The sequence below is a fragment of the Bombus vancouverensis genome, chromosome 5, assembly GCF_051014615.1.
Source record: "Bombus vancouverensis nearcticus chromosome 5, iyBomVanc1_principal, whole genome shotgun sequence".
Classification (NCBI taxonomy): Eukaryota; Metazoa; Arthropoda; class Insecta; order Hymenoptera; family Apidae; genus Bombus; species Bombus vancouverensis.
This window is the reverse complement of record NC_134915.1, coordinates 1,069,715-1,090,291: the sequence shown is the minus strand read 5'-3', so window position 1 is coordinate 1,090,291 and position 20,577 is coordinate 1,069,715. Positions and strand designations below refer to the sequence as shown.

The 20,577-nt window shown below is 34.7% G+C and overlaps 2 protein-coding genes and 1 long non-coding RNA gene across 5 annotated transcripts in view; 1 reads left to right on the top strand and 2 right to left on the bottom strand.

The window, feature by feature from the left end:
- The window catches only part of Tsp26A (Tetraspanin 26A), a 128,440-nt gene that overhangs the window by 13,703 nt on the left and 94,160 nt on the right, over nucleotides 1-20,577 (top strand). The gene's annotated exons all lie outside the window — the stretch shown is intronic.
- Nucleotides 3,587-8,841, bottom strand: LOC143302721 (uncharacterized). The gene is made up of 3 exons (XR_013058468.1): nucleotides 8,323-8,841; nucleotides 7,678-8,076; nucleotides 3,587-7,589 (listed from the first exon to the last, which is right to left on the bottom strand). It is a non-coding gene; the product is annotated as an uncharacterized LOC143302721 (long non-coding RNA).
- On the bottom strand, nucleotides 10,281-15,127 carry LOC117156440 (protein-lysine N-trimethyltransferase SMYD5-like). Its single transcript, XM_076618667.1, has 6 exons — nucleotides 14,853-15,127; nucleotides 12,620-13,342; nucleotides 11,914-12,155; nucleotides 11,623-11,784; nucleotides 11,232-11,552; nucleotides 10,281-10,715 (listed from the first exon to the last, which is right to left on the bottom strand). Exons 1-6 carry the CDS (start codon nucleotides 15,010-15,012, stop codon nucleotides 10,677-10,679), a joined length of 1,647 nt encoding a protein of 548 aa, XP_076474782.1. The 5' UTR covers nucleotides 15,013-15,127; the 3' UTR covers nucleotides 10,281-10,676.

The window sequence follows — 20,577 nt, the reverse complement described above, 5'->3', positions numbered from 1 at the left end:
CGGAGACACTGACAGTTTATGATGAAGGAGTTATAAATGGAAAACTGATTTACACCGATTGACTTCTGACGTATATTATTTAAGAACATCAGTCTAAAAATATGATTTCATGTGAACGGGGAATTTCTTGGCGTGTTCATTTCAATTCTACTTGGAAGTACTTGTTTTATTTGCCAAAGTAGGTTCTCATGGATGTTCCAATCTGTCGCGTTTAGGTTGCAGTCTATTTGAAAGTACAGCTTCTTCTTTTTCAAAACACTTGTAGAGGATTCGGATCTGGTCAATGAATATTCCAAATTCGAACTTAATCGCGACGTATTTCGACCTATCGCTAATTACAATTATTTGTCTCAATAAATCTCGTGCACTGACTGATTAATTACCCACAAAACAAACGTAGTAACTGATACTAATAACAAAAATATCGTACTAAAATACGGTATGTCATAGCTGTTATCCAAAGTGATAAATGTAATTCTAGAACTGCGTTTATTTTTCTTACCTGCTCCACTTCTTTCAGCTACCTTGGCGAGTAGAGTTAGAGAGAGAGCAAAGATCTTGCGTCATTAATTGGCTCGAATTAACGAGCCATAAATCCTAGTAGAAAAAGGAAATCGAAATGTTCTCCAGTTTTTTTACTTCGATTTCCATTTATCCGGATTCGTGCAGCGTATATTTTCACAGTCGGTGCAGGTTTTTATGCTCGAAAGAGGGTTCGATGACCCTTTGTCATGAGTTACATGGACGAATAAGTGTAGCATGCGTGCGTGAAACCCTATCTTCCGGCCACCGGAAAATATTATGAAGAGCATTATTACAGTATCCTCTCTCGCAACTACATATTAAATGCATTTCCGACCAAGTAAACCTTTTGCTCCGATTAAACCGATACGACACTTTGAGGTTTGACACGCTCTATCAACTAACCAATCTTCTAAACATACCGAGTTATTGCAATTAACTCGATACCAGCTGGAAACTATATCTATTTGCAAAAATGCACGTGATAATGTGTATAGTGAGTAGATTCTGAAAGTCGTTGCTGCTTTTTTAACAATCGCGTATCTCTAAACAGAATGGGTACGTACATCGAAAGAGAATAGAAAATGTAAGGGAAAAGTAATTAAATTTCGAAGGATCTGTAGCGGCACAGGAGTCAACGGAAGATTGGAATCGCAAGAGACTCGTGTTGTTGTGCCTTGGAGTGCCAACGTTGTTTTGGTTTGCTACGTTCAAAGGTAAACGAACTCTGGACAAAACATTCTCGCCGTTATTTGTAATCGTCAACCGGAGTTATACTCGAACTTTTTATAATATCACCGATCGATATAAACAGACGAACGTAGTCTATAGGATTATTATAGCGAGTCATACTGTCGCATAGCGAGCCTAAAGTTGAACAGTGCCATTGAGCGAGTGACGGTTGTCTCTGTACTTGTATTTAAAGTGATTTTAATATACACCGACTATTACAATTTTATCAGTCGTCTCTTTAATAAACCAACACGTATAATAAACCACCTCAGATCGTTTATCGTTCAATAAGATAGTGATCGAGAACAGGAGGCAAAAATGCATAATGGATAGTTGCCACAAATGCCATCAAACGACTTAATATATTCTTCAAATGTAGGTATGCACGTCGGAGTCACCAACGAGGTGAGGTTTATGTGAAAAGGACGTTGGTACGTGAGGTTTAATGACGAGATTGCTCGTTGTTGAAACCATCGAATATATTTAGAATAATAAATTAATATACAGCCGTATACGTGAATCGTCAGTACAAAGTATAAATCGCAAAATAAAATCGTGGAATAAATACTTGTAAATGCTCGTCGCGTAACTTGGTAGATACTCGAAGATATTATAGGTATTTTTAGATACTTGTGATGCTCGGAGATACTCAGAGATACTGTGTAAATACTGTACGATACTGTTAGATACTCGATATGTACTGTATGATACTGATTACTGATTACTGTAGATTATATGATTACAACATTTTAACAAGATTACGGTAAAATCAAACTGCAATGATTTCATTTCTTATAAGCATCATGGCTAGATATGATATTTAATTATGTAATATTACCATAGGTTATGATATGATTAAATTAGTGTTTGGGGTATTGTCTATATTCGACAATAAATCTGGCTTTTGTAACCGTGAAACTTTACAGAATTACTTTGTTGCTTGAGCAACTCTTTCTCTAGATCTCTTATCTTTAGATTCTATCATTTTTAAATTATAGGCCGGTTTGAGAATAATATGCTAAACTGATGGGATTATTTTCCATGTTAACATTACCAATGATAATTAAATAGCAAATGTATATAGTAAACAGAAAAATACATTGCTGCTATATTTTTGATAGGTAATTCAGATCTGTAGCCTGAAAAAAGTACCCTTCTATAAAAAAGTAGCAAATGTTGTTTCTAATTACTAATTAATTCATCATTAATTTGTACACATTGATAGAATTCACGTATTGTTGTTATAAATCCATAAAGCGTCCGCACAATTACGAACGACGATATAATTCTGGGTGTAAATTCCGAATATCAATAGTATGAGATAAAAAGACGAGTAAAACAATTCGTAATTAAGAACAAACAAGAAATAAAATTTGAAATATCAACTAGTACCTTACAAATGAGAAAGAACAAAAACGAAAATGCAGAGAATCGGCTGTTCGTTAGTTGACAAAATATCAATAATAAATTGACATTGCGCTCACTTTTTTATCTTCATTTTTGACACATGTACTATTTTTTGTATATAGTTGAATCGTTAATGAATGAACGCACCTCATTTACCTCTTGTACAAATTTGTATTACGCACTTCTTTTTTTTTTTATTTGGTGGGCTATTTACAATCAATTCTCGTTGAGAATTTTAAATAACTTCATTTGGCGCGGTACAATAGCTTAGTTTATAATAATTTATATTATGTTGATTCTAGTTGAATCTAATACTTCAATCTAAAGGGTATTTTCCTTTTAATCCGCGGAAAACGTACCTCTTGTACCAATAATAAATGTTAAAATAACGCACGTAATAGTTATTTGCTGAAATAATTTCCTAATGCGGTACACATTTTGATTGATTACGTGGATGTCTGCGAATCTCATCCAATACTGAAGCACAGACTTGGTACATCAACAATTGAGGACACGGATGCAAGAACAGTATAAGTGCACTTACCCTCCTTATGCGTCCGAGCGCATCATCCAGCCCTCCATACCTGACCTACTTACACGAAGTATACTTGCGTAATAAAAGGTCGGTTAAATCATACAGTAACGAGAAAGTCATTTTCATTTATTTTTAAATCATACACAGTGGCTGCAGAAAATATCTGTGCGTAACCTTATTTTTCAATGAAGCGTTTCTTCTATCAGCTTCCACATTTCATTTTCGTAGCATTAAATTTTTGTAATTATATAGAAGTACCTGTTAATATCAAATGGCCGGAAATTTAATATACTTAATTAATTAGTATATCGATTGTAATAAATATAATCCTGTACAAATACTTTCTGTAGTCACTGTATAATGCAATGAGAGTCAAAAATAAATATATACCCCGTTTAAAAAAAAATTTATTCAACAACTCTCACACATATTATAGTAATTAAATTATAAGTAAATTCTAAACCATAATGCATATTTATACGTTGGATATGAATTTTCTCAGCTAATGAACGATCAATATCTTGGATTTTCGTCAAACTCTACTTCCCCCGCCTGAAATCTAATTAAAAATTGACAAATTTGCACAGGCTTACGAAAGTGTTTGAATACTCGTAGATGCGTTTTATGATGTATTACGTGTATTATACGGAACATTTCGAAATTTAATTAGTACTATTACGAGACTCGACTATCGCAACACTGTTACAAAATATTTAATACAAATGTATGTTTCGCAGAAATCACATTCAACATTCAACAATCAATTTGCATTGCATATATTAAAAAACTTCGATGTTTCAATGTGACTAATTTTTTAATAAATTATAATTTCGATATACACTCGCATTCCGTATGAATTTACTTAAATTCGTACCTCTATGTAAATTTGTCCATGTAAAATTATCATTTTGAGGATGTTCTTCTTTCTGTAAAAATCTAATGTAGACTACTGTTCGATAAAAATATTGCTTTAATAAGCAACACTCGCAATTTTTGTTTAACACTCCGTCTGCAACTTTATTAAGCAGCCTTTTTTAGGCTTTCGAGTTTTAAAAAATCCCCCAGTAATTTCTTTAAGAAAGCAAAATTTGGACAGAAGCGTGGAGGAAATGAAAAATTACTTCAAATTACTGACCGAGAACGACCCAGTAAGTTAAGTATACTGCTATGCAAGTAAAGTACATCATTTTCAGAGTTTTATCATTTTATTCTTAAGATCTGTTTTACTCCAGTTTCTCTAATGTAGAACCATGCACGACTCTTCATGAAGAGTTGTTAGAGCTTAACAAATAAATAAATAAAAAGGCATACGAGTTAGTAAATTCGAGACACTTTAGAACTTTACAGGTACATACTATCTCATAATTGAGAATCCGCTGAAAAAGATGTTCATACCTCTTCCGCATGAAAAGTACCGTGTGAAATTATATTCAAGTTCAGCGATTCGTTTTAATTTTTAAAGCTTCTTTGCCACGGCTGGTGGTGGGTTCGTTCTGCGCGAGTGTGCCGTATTCATTGTGTTTGATCGACCGTACTGTCCCCATGTACGTCGCGTTAGCCTCGCCCTTTTACGCAGATTTCATTTCCCTCCGTTTATCATTCCCCCGTTTCACTCCATACTCATTATGACCCTCGTGAAAGTGAAGTTGTTTCTGTTGGGGTAAAACTTTCAAGCACATTGAGCACAATGGCCACTGTTGTGTCAACAAGAGATTGATGTTGGCGTAAAAGTCTTTTCAGACTTCTTAAAGCGGCATTATTTTTAAACAGTCGTGTCATACAGTGGCGGGCAGAAGAAAGTTTCAAATTGATGATCGTGTATATACAAGTGAGATTTCTACTAAACAATTTTTCTGTACTAAACACTCGTCCGTTATAGAACGGGCAATTATATTCTGCATTCGTCCCTTTTGTCAACTATACAGGGTGGTCGGTAATTGGTGGTACAAGCGGAAAGGGGGTGATTCTACGTGAAAAAAGAAGTCGAAAATATAGAATAACAATTTTTCGTTCGAGGCTTTGTTTTCGAAAAAATCGACTTTGAATTTTCGGTCGGTACGCGTGCAGTTTATCGCGTCTCGTTATAACGGATCTCACTCTAGATCGTTGCCTCGATTGACGTTACTTTTTTAATTTTTTAAATTTTTAAATTTTTAAATTTTTATTCTATATTTTCCACTTCTTTTTTCGCGTAGAATCACCCCCTTTCCGCTTGTACTACCAGTTACCAACCACCCTGTATATCAGTTTAGTAAAATTACAGCGTTTCTTCCGTTTTACTCTTCCAACTTTCCTTTCACCGTATCATTTCATACGCAGTACAGCCTTCCTTATCCGGGATAAGGAAACTATTCGGTTAATGGAACCATGAATCATTTTTCTCATATGAAATTTCGTTTATTCAAATACGCATTAAGATTAAGTAAATTAAAGAAATTAATGGTAATTTCTTTAAACAAGGGGAGAGGAGAAGGGATGGGGCAGAAGGTAATTGGCAAGAGCAGGGTGCGCAGCTTGGAAAATGCACGTAAATGTTGAACGACTAAAGAGGAAAGGAGCTTATTTCGTAAAAGCAGTGAAGGGACATTTGAACACTGGAAGTGGAAAGAAATTGATAGGACAAGCCTAAGCATGGGACAAATACTATCGGAGGAAGAAAGGGCGGAAGTAGTCGAATGGCTAGCAATATAGAAAAGGGGGAAAAGGGAGAGAGAGACGGAGGAGAGACGAACCAAGGGGGCTGTACAAAATGTGAAGTGTAAATAGCAACCAATGAAATAGTTTCAGTTAGTTTTAAAAAAGAAAAGTGTTTTATAACAAAACCAAAGGCAATTTCAGAATAGAAAGCAAGGAAATAAATAATTACGTAAGGCAGGTTCGGCAACGAATTATAAACATAATGTATATATCGTAACCTATGTAACCAAGTCGAATTTCTGGGCTAGTAAGCTGAAACGAACAAACTACTGCTAGTTTTGTTTTTTAATGTATGTATTTCGCTCTCTTTGGCTGTTAGACCACGTAATTCTTTCAACACAAGTAACTGTATTGAATTAGATTTATTTTGTATTTCGAACCATCCCAGCTCCTTTTCAAATTCCACGAATGCTTCGGCATGAGAAGCTATCGTATCATTATCACTTTCGTTTGCTGTTCCCATTTGTGTAAAATCATTTACACAATCAATATATTTGCAGCTTTCTTACCGTTGCCATGGAATCTACGTGCTTCGCATAATTTTCATGTATCATGTTTTTGTGTTTTAATGTCCCTGTTTGCGACTCTTGCAGCACCGTGTATTTTTACTAATTCTGTTGCACTCGCACCGCATTCGAGTGTTTGAATCGTGTCGTATTTCCTTCCGATAGTTATCACTTTCGTACTAAATTCTTACAATCAGAATTCACTGAATCGCATGAAGGGATACATTTTACGTGAAGGTTAATAAAATACGAACATGTCTGAAACGAAAAAGGCATGGGAAATATTACGTTCGGGTAATAGAGCGGTCGGATAATAGAATGTCCGGATATTAGGGTATTTGGATAATGGCTGCTCGAATAAAGGAGCTCTACACTGTATTAAAGAAAATGAGACTCGCATGAAAAATCATTAGGGTCTTGCTAAAGCTTTTGTGGCTATGTCGATGGAAGCACGGGCAGGGGAGAATCCACATGTTCTATAATGTAATAAGAATTTTATAAGTGATAAAATTCAATATTTTTTCTCCAACTCTGTTTCCTTTAACTTTGGCATTTGTATTGTTAAATATTCCATTTGTAGCGGCACATGAGTCAATGGAAAATTCCAATCGAGAGAGACTCACGTTATTGTGCCTTGGAGTGCCAACGTTGTTTTGGTTTGCTACGTTTAAAGGTAAACGAACTCCGGACAAAATATCATCGCTGTTGTTTGTAATCGTCAACCGGAGTTACATTCAAACTTTTTACAATACCATCGGTCGATACAAACAGACGAATGTGCTCTCCAGGACGATCATTATACTGAGTCATACAGTCGAATAACGAGCGTAGAGTTGAACAGTAGCATTGAGCCAGCGACGATTACCAGCGGCATAAACTACCTCTGTATTTTGTATTTAAAGCGATTGTAACACTTTGACTGCCACGTTGATCATATATGACCGGCCACGGTTTTTCCTATGACGCCACAGTGGTCACCGGAGCGCTTGAGCTCCTTACAATTGTAAAAATTGTATGAAAATTGACAGTTAGGGCATTTTGAATATAACCGATAAATAGAAGATACTTTGAAATAAAAAGTGCCCCATTGAACAATTAAACATTTTTATTAGAACATCGATAAAAAAAATGAGAACAAATCTTGCATCTAACTGTGCACTGTGTTTGCATCCATATCTTCGAGGGGTAATCTACGAATATTATTATAAACACAGCTTAGAAAATAATCGTAAATGCTGCTTTATAATCGTATAATTGAAGTTAGAAGCGTGAACATACCTTACTATTACATATAGAACGAGCAAATACCGTTTACTAATATCTTCTACACGTTTTAACAATATATTCTGGACGTTCTGCTTACGACGAAGTAACGAATGCCAATGGTTTGTTGAAATAAACGAAGCCTCGTTATAATATGTCGCTATCAACTGTTACCAAGATGCCACGATGGTCACCCGTGATCACCAATAAGATAAACGGTCCATTGGGGAAGAATGTTGTCTTACACCATCGATTTATTATTATTTTGCCATTATATGCTTTGAATAATAAAAATACTCCTATGGCGTCCTGAGCGAAACGTGTGATTTTGGCGTGGCAGTCAAAGTGATATACACCGACTATTACAATTTTATCACTCGTCTCTTTAATAAACCAACACGTATAATAGTCCACCTGAAATTGCGTATTGTATATGTTATTCTAAGGTTTCATGCATTCTATAAATTCATATTTCACGAGTAAAATTAGATGGCTTTTTAAATGAGCTACTTAAATCAGTTCGTGATTATATTTGAACATGTATAACCCTATATGGCCGCAAATTGTTCTAAAATAATTATACGTTAGTTCATTCGAAGGTGAAATAATTCTTGTGTAAACCGTCTCATTATTTGGCTGTAAAGCGAAAGAACCTTTTACCTTATTCCTTATCTCGAATCTCAATACATTTTTAAGGGTGGTCCGAATCATAAGATCGCGAGGGGTATGAGATCCCAAACTTATTATATTTTTCTATAACTTTTGCAAATGACTTTCCCAAATTTTTGTGATCGATTAGTCGTCCTATTATCCAGATCAATTTTTATTGTCTCGCCTGAAATTAATAGTTCTAACATTTATGAACGAGAGTATGTACGTATCGCTCATTTGCTAAAACAATGACGTAACTCCAGAATCACGATTTTAGAGAAAACAAGCTTAAATGTTTTAAATTGGTACAGTTCCGTGGTGATTTTGTCGTCGCGTGATGAATATGTAAAGTTCACTTGTAGAACTCCACCAATAGAACGTACAACTGTGTCTTTTGTATCAGCAACCCAAAGACTACGAATTTTAATCGACATCGATCAAATTTTACGTGGATATCGCAACAAACGAGCGTATGTACCAGGGCCAGTCAGATATCAACCGGACTGCGCGCGACATGTCTGCACTGTGTCACTTATTCAGATGGAACTGCGTAGGAGTTCAAATAGGCGTGTCTTAAAGACTTTCCACCCCACGTGGTGCTCTATTTACCATTTCCTCGGTACACAACTCAATGAGCGGGAAGGCAGTACCGTCTTCCGTCGCACGATGCATAATTATTAAGTTTCTAAAGGTTGGCTGCAGAAAATTCATTAGAATTTTGCATAGATTGCGACTACGGTTTTAGGAATGGCACGTTATGAAGAAGCCAAGTGTTCGCGAGACGTAAACCGTTTTCCAATGGACGTCGATACGTTCAAAACGCATCGCATCCGCGACGCTCCGAGACGAGCGTAACATCGGCAAACGTCGAAGCTGCTGGGCAACCGATCGAGCACGATCGATGCACAACGATCGACGAAATTCGCTGGAAGATTAATATTAGTCGTGCAAGTGTGGTTTCCATCGTTCGGAAGGAATTAAAGTTCCGTAAAATCATAGCCACTTAAAGAGGCGTTAGGAGGACAACGTTTCAACAGCCACGAAGAAGTAGAGCAATTCGTGCGTAATTGGCTCTTGACCCAGCCCTGCACTTTCTACGAAACTGGGATGAAAAAATTAGCAATCCCGTGGCGGAAATGTAGAGAGGCAAATACATAGAAAAAATAACCGAACTGTTCTTTTTGAAACATTTTACTGAAATATAAAGTTACAAAGCCCGGTTTATATTTGACTTACTCTCTGATTGACTTTCCTATTAGACATGCACATGTGATCTAGGTATATGTAGGCTTACAAGTGTATGCATATGTACCATTTGCAAGGATTTAACAATGGATACTTAATGACTTAGTCCGTTAATTTATTTACTTTACCGATTTATCGAAGATTTCGCATTTATCTTAGTTTGCAACTATAAAGGCAGATCTCGGAGAGTTCAGATCGTTGTACGTTGCGAAGCTTCGTTAACTCAGGCCGTTAGGTTTCATCCTTGGCCTAATTGCATTGCAAGTAGGACGGCAGTGAATTTGTATCGATACCCGACTTAGATGAGTAGAAATATACCGAAGCATTTGTTCGGCCTCTTGTTTTATAATTGCGCATTGATATTTTACGAAGCACAAACCGTGAATCGTGCACGTAATTTAGTCGCTTATATTGAAAGAATTTTGTTGTTACAAAGATATTGCAATATCACGAGGCTTTACATGTTCAAAAGAATAATTGACGCGATATCCATTTTCATATCGACCGCATAGAATTTGCTTGTATTTATAAATATACTTTAAATTTGAAGGGAATTTAATCGAGTTAGGCGAATCACGAAGAAATGAATATATATTTTACATTTTACCATTGTGAAACATAAAGTACGAATAGTTAGAATACTTGTAAATGTGTGTGTTAAGTGGTTAACTCTGTTGTATCGTAAGAATGTACAGGAGGAGAAAAATTAATATAACACGAAGTTGCATATATGAAGTTATCAATACTAATATTTTTTATTAGACTATATTAAAAATAACGTTACAAGTTAACATGTAGTTAACATTATATACGTATATTAATGTTGTTTTGTTAAAACTAATTGTATGGATAACAAATATTGTAACGTATCTAATTATAATAAAATATAATATAATTATAAAATACTGTAAGCAAATAATACGGATAAATATAGAGATAATAAACAAGCAAAGATAAACACCGCATAAAAGAGTAGAAATGAAAATTTTTGTGTGCCACTAAAAATACGAAGTAAAAAATTAATATTATAACATTAAGAGAACATTAGAAATACGAAAGATTAAGGTTGTTATGCATTCTGCTGGAATCCTCGTATCATAATCAAGAACAAGACTCGTTTACAAAAGTCCAATTAATTGGTATAGGGCGTCCAGTAGCTGAAAAACAGTTGAAAATAAATATAAATTAATTTGTATTTAAACGATAGCAGAAAAAGAAGCAATAAGATACAAACTACGTAAAAACTGAAGATTAACAACTTTGATGAAGTGATATTATTCATTTAATAGGCATATATACAGGGTGAACACTGTCTATAATAATTCTTCATCTTTCTTAATAGGTAATAGTTTGCTTTAGGATTAAGTTAACGATACAAGTAACTCTACAAGTTAAGAATAGTGTCTTGTAAATAGTTTTTGCCAATTTCCTACGTAATCAATAATCTGTTTCCAGGGAAATTTGTTACGCATAGATAATTTTGTGACAAAATGCGCGTTTAATTTCTTTGGTAAGATACGCAAAATTCGATAAGCTATTTGCGCAGGCTTTCGCCACTGACTGTATGTATGCGTATTAAATTGAGATAAAATATTTCAAGCTCAATCGAATACAATGCAGGCAAAATTTAGATTTGCAGATAAACCTGTGTGAATAAACTTCGAAATACTTACAGTATCCCGCTTTCCCAAATAGATATCTGGAAGGGCAGCTTTCAAGAGTTCCGCTTCTAAACACGGTCGGCTTCTCTCGTTGTTAATTATTTTGAGTAATTCCCACAAGCTGTCCATATCGAATCGCTTTTTGCGTAGGCGTCTTTCTAATTCTTTCGGTATTTTTAATTTCCCACCAAACTCAAGTTTAAAATCATAATGATATTCACAAGCCATGCAATTGCATAAAATACGTTTCTCTTCTTGTAGGACTATTTGTCGTGATATAAAGTCGGTTATGAGAGTTACGGACCGACTTGTACGTAGAAAATTAAAAGTTATCTGCAAAACACTTCATTAGACAAATCTTTATTTCACAAGTTAATAGCAACGAAAAGACGAAATTTATTACCTGTTCACCTGGTTTCATGTCTTTAGCTGCGCGTACAGCTATCACACCATTTTTATGTATCGAATACACTGTATTCGCACAACAAGAGTGAGGAAACAAGCTAAGCAAGGAATACAGATTGTAAACTCCACTTACATTATCTTTGTCAACCGATATATCCTCCTGGAAAATATATGATTAGTAGCTATTACATGAAAACTTATTCAATCAGCGACTTCTTACATAATGTAACATGTATTTTATACAGCAGCGGTTTGAAAGAAATGCAGCTAAAAATTGATTGATACTCACCAGAAAGGCGTATGCATGGAAGATGTAGAATAATCGGAATAATAATTTAGCGACACTTAAGACATCGTTGTGTCCCCGCATATAATTGGTCTGATTTCGTAGGAATGAAGCGGTATGGGCTGATATCAATATATTTTTTGCATTTCTCTTGTCATTATCCTTCATCGATATACTTAAATTGAGGACGGATTTCAAATTGTCTCCCAAATTATCACGTATCGTACAAAATTCTTGCATCGAATCTGTTAAAAATTGAAACGATGTTGTTAACGACGAAGTTACGAGACGATACAAAATTTCTTCCTCATTGATGGATTATGGATGTTCGTGCAAGTTCGCACTCTTACGAATACAACGAAGGAAACAGAAACTGAATCGACGTCTATTTCACCCTTAAAATATTACGATCGGTAATTCTATTTGGAATATACTGTACATTTTTTGTATTACGTATGTTTAATTCATTCGCAATTTATTAATAAAGTCGAGCCTCTATCGCGGATATATAAAATACACTCGCGAGTAAAAGAGAAATTGTCAAAATTTGGCACGAAGCTTTAAATACAAGACAGTAGTACAGAAAGAAAAAAGAATTAACGTCGAAGAGTATGTTCTTTCTCTGCACAAGCTGGTAACTTCAATTCACATTTATGTTTATATCGATGATGACGGAATAGAGAATTACGAATTAATAAATTATCATTACCTGCATTCATAGTATCGAGCTTCTCGCAATATTTAATGGCTTCTGCAAGTTTTTCGCCGTTTTCTATAATCTTCATAAGCAAGATTATTACAAATTGAACATCATCTGGAAAGTTTTTAGAGTTGCATTGAAATTGATGGTATTCTTCGTATGCTTTTGCACGGCATTCTTTCGAACAATATAGCGCGCTATTGCACCGTTCACATGGAAGTAATGCCCTGCGCCGGTTTAGGCAATAGTGACACACGCGTGCAAGAGCGACAGTTGAGTTAAGTACAGACGTTACTTGTGGTTTCTCGATTAGAATGACGTCTCCAGAGCCGATGGGTTTCGTCGCTTCAAAATTTACACCATATTTTGTACTATGAACCAAGCGAACAGCATCGCTCATACCAGGAATATCTTTGTTTTCGTTGTGCGATAGCGATGGTATATCCTCGAAGTGATTTCTGTTATTTTGTTTCGTATGCGGTCGAGAAGCTTTTTTTTCCAAATCCATTTTTGTATCATTGAAATGCTTGGTGAATTCGGTATTGGGAGAAATTTCGATCGCCCTATCGATATCTATTAAACTCTCTTCGTACATTTGAAGGCATCCTAAGGCCTTAGCACGATTTGAGTATAATATTGCAGACAATTCGCAGTACGGGAAGACCTCTTGCAATGCTTTCGTATAAAAGTTGACAGCCACTTCATAATCCCCGCGCGATTTGGCTCTACTTGCTATTTGCGAAAAAATGAAACAAGAATATTATTCCTGCATTCCTCGATTATTTTCTCTTCAACGTGTTCGGAAATATGAATTTTCGCACTTTGTTAACTAACTGACTTGTAATCGATCGTGAATAGATGTTGCAAAAGGTTTTATTTCGATATAACGTTTCAGCTCCTTCCGACTAATCGCGATACGCCTCGGACGAGATATCTCACGTCTATGTGTTTTAATATGACAATCAAACGTCGCTCATCGGTTGCGCAGTATTCCATTTCTAATTGAAATTCATAACTACAGTTTTCATTCGACATTTCACATTCATTTATTTAACACTCCGAATAACAGATTTTGGAGGTTTTCAAGTTTACGATTTTCGCTATTCATACTGCTACACTTAGCGGTTAGCTCTTACATTAACCACACAGTTTTTTTCTTTTTTTTTTTTTTAGAATCGATTGAACCAACATTTTTTTCAGGTTCGTGAATGGACCTACATCGTTTAATATATTGTTAACGTCTCGACGGAAAATGGACTTACGCCAATCTCAAAGTAAATGATCATGCAATTGCATATACGTATGAACGAAATTTCATTTGATCGAAGCAAACGAATACTTTAAAATTTAATTATAAACTGTTAGAAATGGAAGGTTCACATCAAAGTATATATAAATTTGTTGATGCGTTTAACATTGCTTCGTGTAACGCTGTTTCTTCTGAACATAGCTTTTTCCTGGAAGTCTCGATCAGCGTTAGACGAAGCGGCGTTAGATCTATCAGTGTGAATAGCGATTGTTAATCGTCTTCATATTCATAAGCGGACTGTGTCTTACCAACTGTCTTCTATCCGAGACTTTGGGCTGGATATTTTAATTTCTAACGAAAAGATATCCGAGATATGTCGTTTAAAACGTCAACATGAACGACATTGCGATTGCACGATATCTCGTCCGAATATGAAGAGTATTACGTGCCGAGATATTTAATTCATTCGTAGAAGTTAAGCTTCAGTGTTTTAAATAACATTACTATTTCTAAAGATAAAATTGCAAATCAGGTATTGAAATTTGATCCAAGTTTATGATCGTATGCGATCTGTACATATGTGTATATTTCCTGGTACTCTAGTATCATAAATTTACGATATATAGCTGAGTGTATACTTCCGTTTACAGAAGGACACAAATGCCAATTAGTCATAGTAAGTTAGTTTTGTTAATAATGACTTTTTATATGTAAATTATAAAGACTAAATTAGTGATTATAACGACTAAGCTGTTCCACCTACTGATGGTTTATAAGTAATTTTTAATGCGAAACTCACCTGCACTGATTAGTTCAATTCTATACCGGCAATGAAAAAAATTGCAATACGTAATTTAATAAACAGACCACTATATTATATGTGCATAGTACATTTTATGCCAAAGTAAGTTTAATGTACAAAACTAAGAGAAGATCTGAATATCTGGAAATCTGAATATAAGAGATATAATATTCGTTTATTATCGTACTCACCCAAAGCACCATACATTTCAGCGTTATCTGTGGATCTTGTATCTTGAATTATTAGAGGGATTCGGAATAGTTGATCGATGCACTTTTTCAGTCGGTCTTCATCTGATTCAGCTCCTTCAAAATGTAACGAATATGCAAATCTCTCTTCGAAGGAATTCATGATAGGATGCAAAAGTTACTAAAAACAAAAAAAAAATGTTCCAGTTACTCCTCCGCACTAATCACCGTGTAACGTTGTGGAAGTCACGCCGAGGAATGAACCTCTTTTGATTCTGAATATAACTACGTATATATATGTATATATATGGTGGTGATATGTGGTCATATATATATATATGACGACATAAAATTATCAATAGAATGATATGAGACAATAAGAGATATATATCGTAGCTTCGTCATCGACACTTGTGTATTTATTGATAATTCTATGTGACAATACTATGAAATGCACACACATATATGTTATGTCCAAATGATGTCAGATATTAATATTTTTTAAAAGTATAGCACACCGGAGATATCGTATACCACACTTTTTTGCAAATAAAATTCTCCATATGTGCGGTTGTAAAGCATTATTATAAAAAATGCTGTGACTCATACAGACACAAGAAAAATTATGTAATTACAGATAATTATAATTCCCATAGAAACTGTAGAACAAGTAAATTCAGTTACATGCTATGTAGATGAATTTGTAAATTATATAAAATAATACCACTGTTCTGTGCAACGTTAAATGATATCTCCAGAAGTTTTTACGAAATAAACCTATTATTATTACAGGATTATTTATTCAGAAATATTAGAAATTAGGATTTCCAATGATTTCTATCCTATATGATAAATTTATCGATAGATGGATCTATTCACAAATAACAATTTATGACTCGTAACAACTCGACAACTTTCACTGCACTCAACTCTCGACTCACAATCTACCAACTCCTGACAACTCGACTCTCAGTTAACGACTGCCTCGCAATTCGTCTTTCTCCCTTAAGCATCCCTTTGTTTTTTTTCATATCCCCACCACGTACTTGTTCCGTAATCGTCCACGATCATGGTCGCATACTTCTTCTTTCGCGTCACTATTCGACTGAAGGACCGACGATACATTGATGGGCCGCTTGGGCCATTGAAATTTCCCGACCCCATCTGGCTGTTGGCACTTAGGCCTTCTCGCAACATTGTTTATAGTTCACTCGATATTTCTTAGGCAATCCACGATACTACAATATTTCACTTTATCTTGTATTATAATTCGTTCATTCTCTTGTTTAAACTAGATTTTACGAACGGTGGTTTGTATCAACTCCTAAAATAAAGTTTTGGGTATCGTGCTATTGTATCTGAAATATTATTGTACAAATCCAAGGAAAAATTCATCGTAATGGATATAACATACATTTTTGTAGTTATTGTATGTGCACTGTGTGTGTGCAACGTGACATACATGTTATTTATATGCAACGCATGTATACATACGCATAAAATGTAGAAATAGGAAATATAAAGTGGTAAAATATCCACGTAAAATTCTTTCTTCAACTTTAATGGATAAAGTTAGAGTATAACAATTTTTTGTGGGATTATAATACTACGAGAAGTGCTAAATTGCAGTTTTACTTAAATTGTAATACATATACACATACAGAATATTTCTTTTATTTGAAAGGAACGTAATCACGTTACACTCAAACAATTTACTCAGTACGTTTTGCACTATTTTTTCTGTCTTTCTTGCTTCTTAGTAATATACGTTTTATTATTTTAATGAATTATATATGGTCCATTTTTATTGTTCCGATAGAACAAACAATAAAACCAAATGGATCATACGTAATTCAATAAAATAATATAAAACAACAAGTATTCTGTCTCTATTATTTGCTTATACAATGAAAGAAACTTTTCGGACAATCTAACATTTATCGATTTGCTTTAAAAAAGCTCAAGTTAAACGAAAAGTAAGAATTTTAAACTCCGGGGATGAAAGAGTAACTGCGGCGGAGTAACGCAAGAATTTGGAACTTTCTTGCTCGGTTAGAATTATACGAAGAACGTCAAAATTATTAAATTTCTTTAAGCAAATAGCAAAGAATACTGCACATGTCTTTTCTGGGGCTGTTTTTTCCAAAAGATGAATCTGTGGCTTGTCGCAAGAAGCGCCAATGTCATACTTTTGGAAAAACGAATTAAACCCGGTATTGAGTTCTATCTAAACAGATGCATGTTCTATATGTCGGAGATGAAAGAACACCGGAGCCTTTGGAATTTTGGATAATCCCGCAACATTGTAACCTAGAGTCTACTATAGCTGTAATTGAACAATTGTAGTTATTCAATCCGATTGTAATTGTTCGAGAGTTGTGATAATGAGCTTGGGCTCGAGGCGACAGTCAGTCGCCGAACGTAGCCGCGGTCACGGGATGAACGCTTTGCCTAACAAAGGTATGGAGTAATTCTATAGCTCTCCTTAAAAGAAATATTCGTGGCGACACGCGACAGTAAACATTCCAACGGTTTCTGTCCCGTGGCTCGCCACACGCAGACCCTATTCTTCGAGTAAGATGATTGCCAGATGTCGATGCGTCTCCGCAGTACATGTTCGGCTAGCCCGAGGGCCCGTTATAAATCTTAAGGTTTAGTTAACTAAAGTCCTTCAAACAGACAAACAGTCTTTGTCCCAACTACGGGAAGATAGGGGAGACATATTTTTCAACGAATTGGCGTCTCCCACTAGCAACTTTCCCTCGAGGGCGGCTAGCATCTTTTTCTAACCACCGATATGGAGATTGACCAATTAGCAGCAACGCCAATTTCCCTTACTTTCTGAACGAAGGCTTTTCTCGACGAATCCGATGATCTCGTATCCTTAGACACACCCCATTATAGTTTTCCTCTGTGGCATCATCGGGACGGGAAAGGCATTCTCGCTCGCGATCTCATTGATGAAAGGAGTAACCCTTTACGACCAGTGAACATTACGCGTCCGACTTAGATTTTGTGAGTACGTTCATCTATTATCCCGTCGACCGCGGATTCGTTATTGAACTTAGGATCATTGTCATTAGTTTCTCGAGTACCTAACTACCACGGTTACTTGTCCGGTTCTATAATAATCGTATTTGCACTAGTCAATGTCTTCTCTATTGCATAACGACAACGTGTAACCCAAACGAAGATTTGTTTCACGCCCCTAACCCTAATTCTAATGTAAACCCGACATATATAAAGAATGACAATTAAGAATTCTATCTAGGAACGACTTGAATGACATTTGTATATGACAGTGTCAAAATTTTTCATGAAATAAACTTTCTGCAGAAAATACCTAAATTAACATACGAGACTCAAATAGCATAGACTTTGGTTTTCTATTTTTGCGTTAGAAAAGATACTTGAAACAGCGGAAACTTTTGTATCAGAAACTATTTCAAGTGTTAATATCTCAACTTCAGAAATACTGACATTGATGTTTTCTGCATTCAGCCACAGATATAATCGGTGAAAGATCGTTCCGGGAACTATACAATGAAATGTAATAAAATCCAATTGAAATTATATTATCGCATTTTTCATTGTATTGCCAATATTTTTTGTTATTAAATGAACGATGAGAAAGAATTAAAGACTATTAGTCTTTAATTCTGTTTTTAGATCTTTTTAAAACAGATAGCATTGTAGCTGTTTTGATATAGCAGAAGGAGTATAAAATAAGGTAATATCTATAATAATTATTTTTACTATAAATTGTTAATAGAATAATGACTGTTTGTTAATCAGACTGTTTTTTAAATTGTTAATCAGAATAATGACTATCAGAGAAAAAAGACTGATAACACGGTTCTTTTTTTAACGCGTTGATAAAATCTTTTGAAACCAATGAACAATATTAATCAACCATTATCAGTGACGAAAACGGCTTTTTCCACAATGCCAACGGCAAAGGTAATTATCATTTTAAAATATTCGAGTGAATTTCTTTCATATTTCTGGTATATTAAAATTAAGACAATCTAACGAAACAGTATAAAAAGTTCACGTTTATAAGAATAATTTGCGGGACACTCGGGCTGTTTTATGCAAAACCTTATGAACCCACAGTGATCTAAAATCGAGAAAATTTAGAATAATTTGTCAGAATTTTTTTTTTTAGTTGATTGAATTATAAACAAGCGGTTGCGGAGCATGTGCGTGGTGGGGCTAAGACAAAAGAAAAGGGGTTGCTAAGGGACATAAACGAATCAACAGCAGTATGAATTGAGAAGCCAGAGAGTGCGAATTGCGTTGTCGAGAGAGAATTGTATCCGTGGTGACGAGAGTTGCAAATTAATTATCTAATTGTCTTAATTATAATACGTTATAGTAATTAGTTCACGTTAAATAACCATCGTTTCGTGTTTAATCAACATCTGTCTAATCCATTTGTTGTAAATAAACTGATTGTAGTATAAGATACTACAATAACAATAATAATAACATTAAAAGGAAACCCCACTAAGTGTAAAAATATATATTATATAAGACTTTTTAGCTTCTTTAGTTTATTAAACTGTTCGAATCATTATTATGCATATATTTTGCCAATTTTTGGATATTTCTTATTATTTTCACAAACATATATATATGATCATACAAAGATGTATATAACATTCCAATATAGATTTCCCACCCCTTTTTTTATGCAAATTATTTTCCAGTCCTGTAAGGATACATACACATTTTTTATTTGTTAAAATTTTATTAATGGACGATGTTCTACAATATTTTTCTTTAAGTTAAGTACCGTGCGAATACTTCTTACACTGACTGTATATTTTCATACATATTACATGATACAAAGCAAATTACAGAGAAAACACAATTATTTTTTGACAACCTTCTAGCGAAGATTTATAACGTTTAGCGCAATTTTTCATGTGTCCGGTTGTAGAAATAAGACGGAAAAATAGATCGATTTTATGATACACAAAGCGAAGGAAAGAAGACAGGAGAGTTTCTCAGATGCCTCATTTTCGTCGATCTCGCTGCTCGTCTATATAGTGAAATTATTAATCTGCAGCAATAATTGTCCTTTCTCGTCCCGGATTTCGATTAGGAACGCTTGGCCGGCTCCTCCCATCGCACTGGAGTCCTTCGTGCATGTGCTCCCATGTTCCGGAAATTATTTTATCCTTCCCACGATCCTCAAGCTCGGCGAAGTTTTCTGCTGTTCTACTTTAATCTAGAAATTTCAATATACAAATAAACCATCATCACTGTCGATCGTGATTTTATCTAAAAAGTCAAATAACAAATGAAAAATAACGTCTGTTGAAAATATAACTTCTTTTTCGAGAAAGTATTGGGAATGCAGCGAATGTGTATGCATCTAATTTTTAATCCATCAAGGAATAATGTTGTGCGTTAACGCACTATTTTAATCGCAACCTTTTTTTTCTTTTAGTCAAGTGACACGATCGAATCCTATTTTCTCCATTTTGTTATCTTAGGGGGAAAAATTTGTTTACTATTTTTTTTTTTTGGTTACCATTTTTCGGTTCTTGCACCCTACAGTCTCGCGAGGTTTGAAATCATTTGCAGAAACCTTTATTTTCGACTTTAAGTACCTGATATGATATGTAATTCCGCTTAATGATAAATAATAAACTTTCCCAATTCTTTCATATGTATTTCTTCTCATACTTTTATTATCGTAGATGGATAGATTATAAAT

Coding starts and splice junctions, on each gene's coding strand:
- LOC117156440 (XM_076618667.1), bottom strand. CDS start 15,012: ATGAATTCCTTCGAAGAGAGATTTGCATATTCGTTACATTTTGAAGGA. Junction 13,343..14,852: donor TGAAATGTATGGTGCTTTGG/GTGAGTACGATA, acceptor TTTCGCAAATAG/CAAGTAGAGCCAAATCGCGC. Junction 12,156..12,619: donor GCTCGATACTATGAATGCAG/GTAATGATAATT, acceptor AATTTTTAACAG/ATTCGATGCAAGAATTTTGT.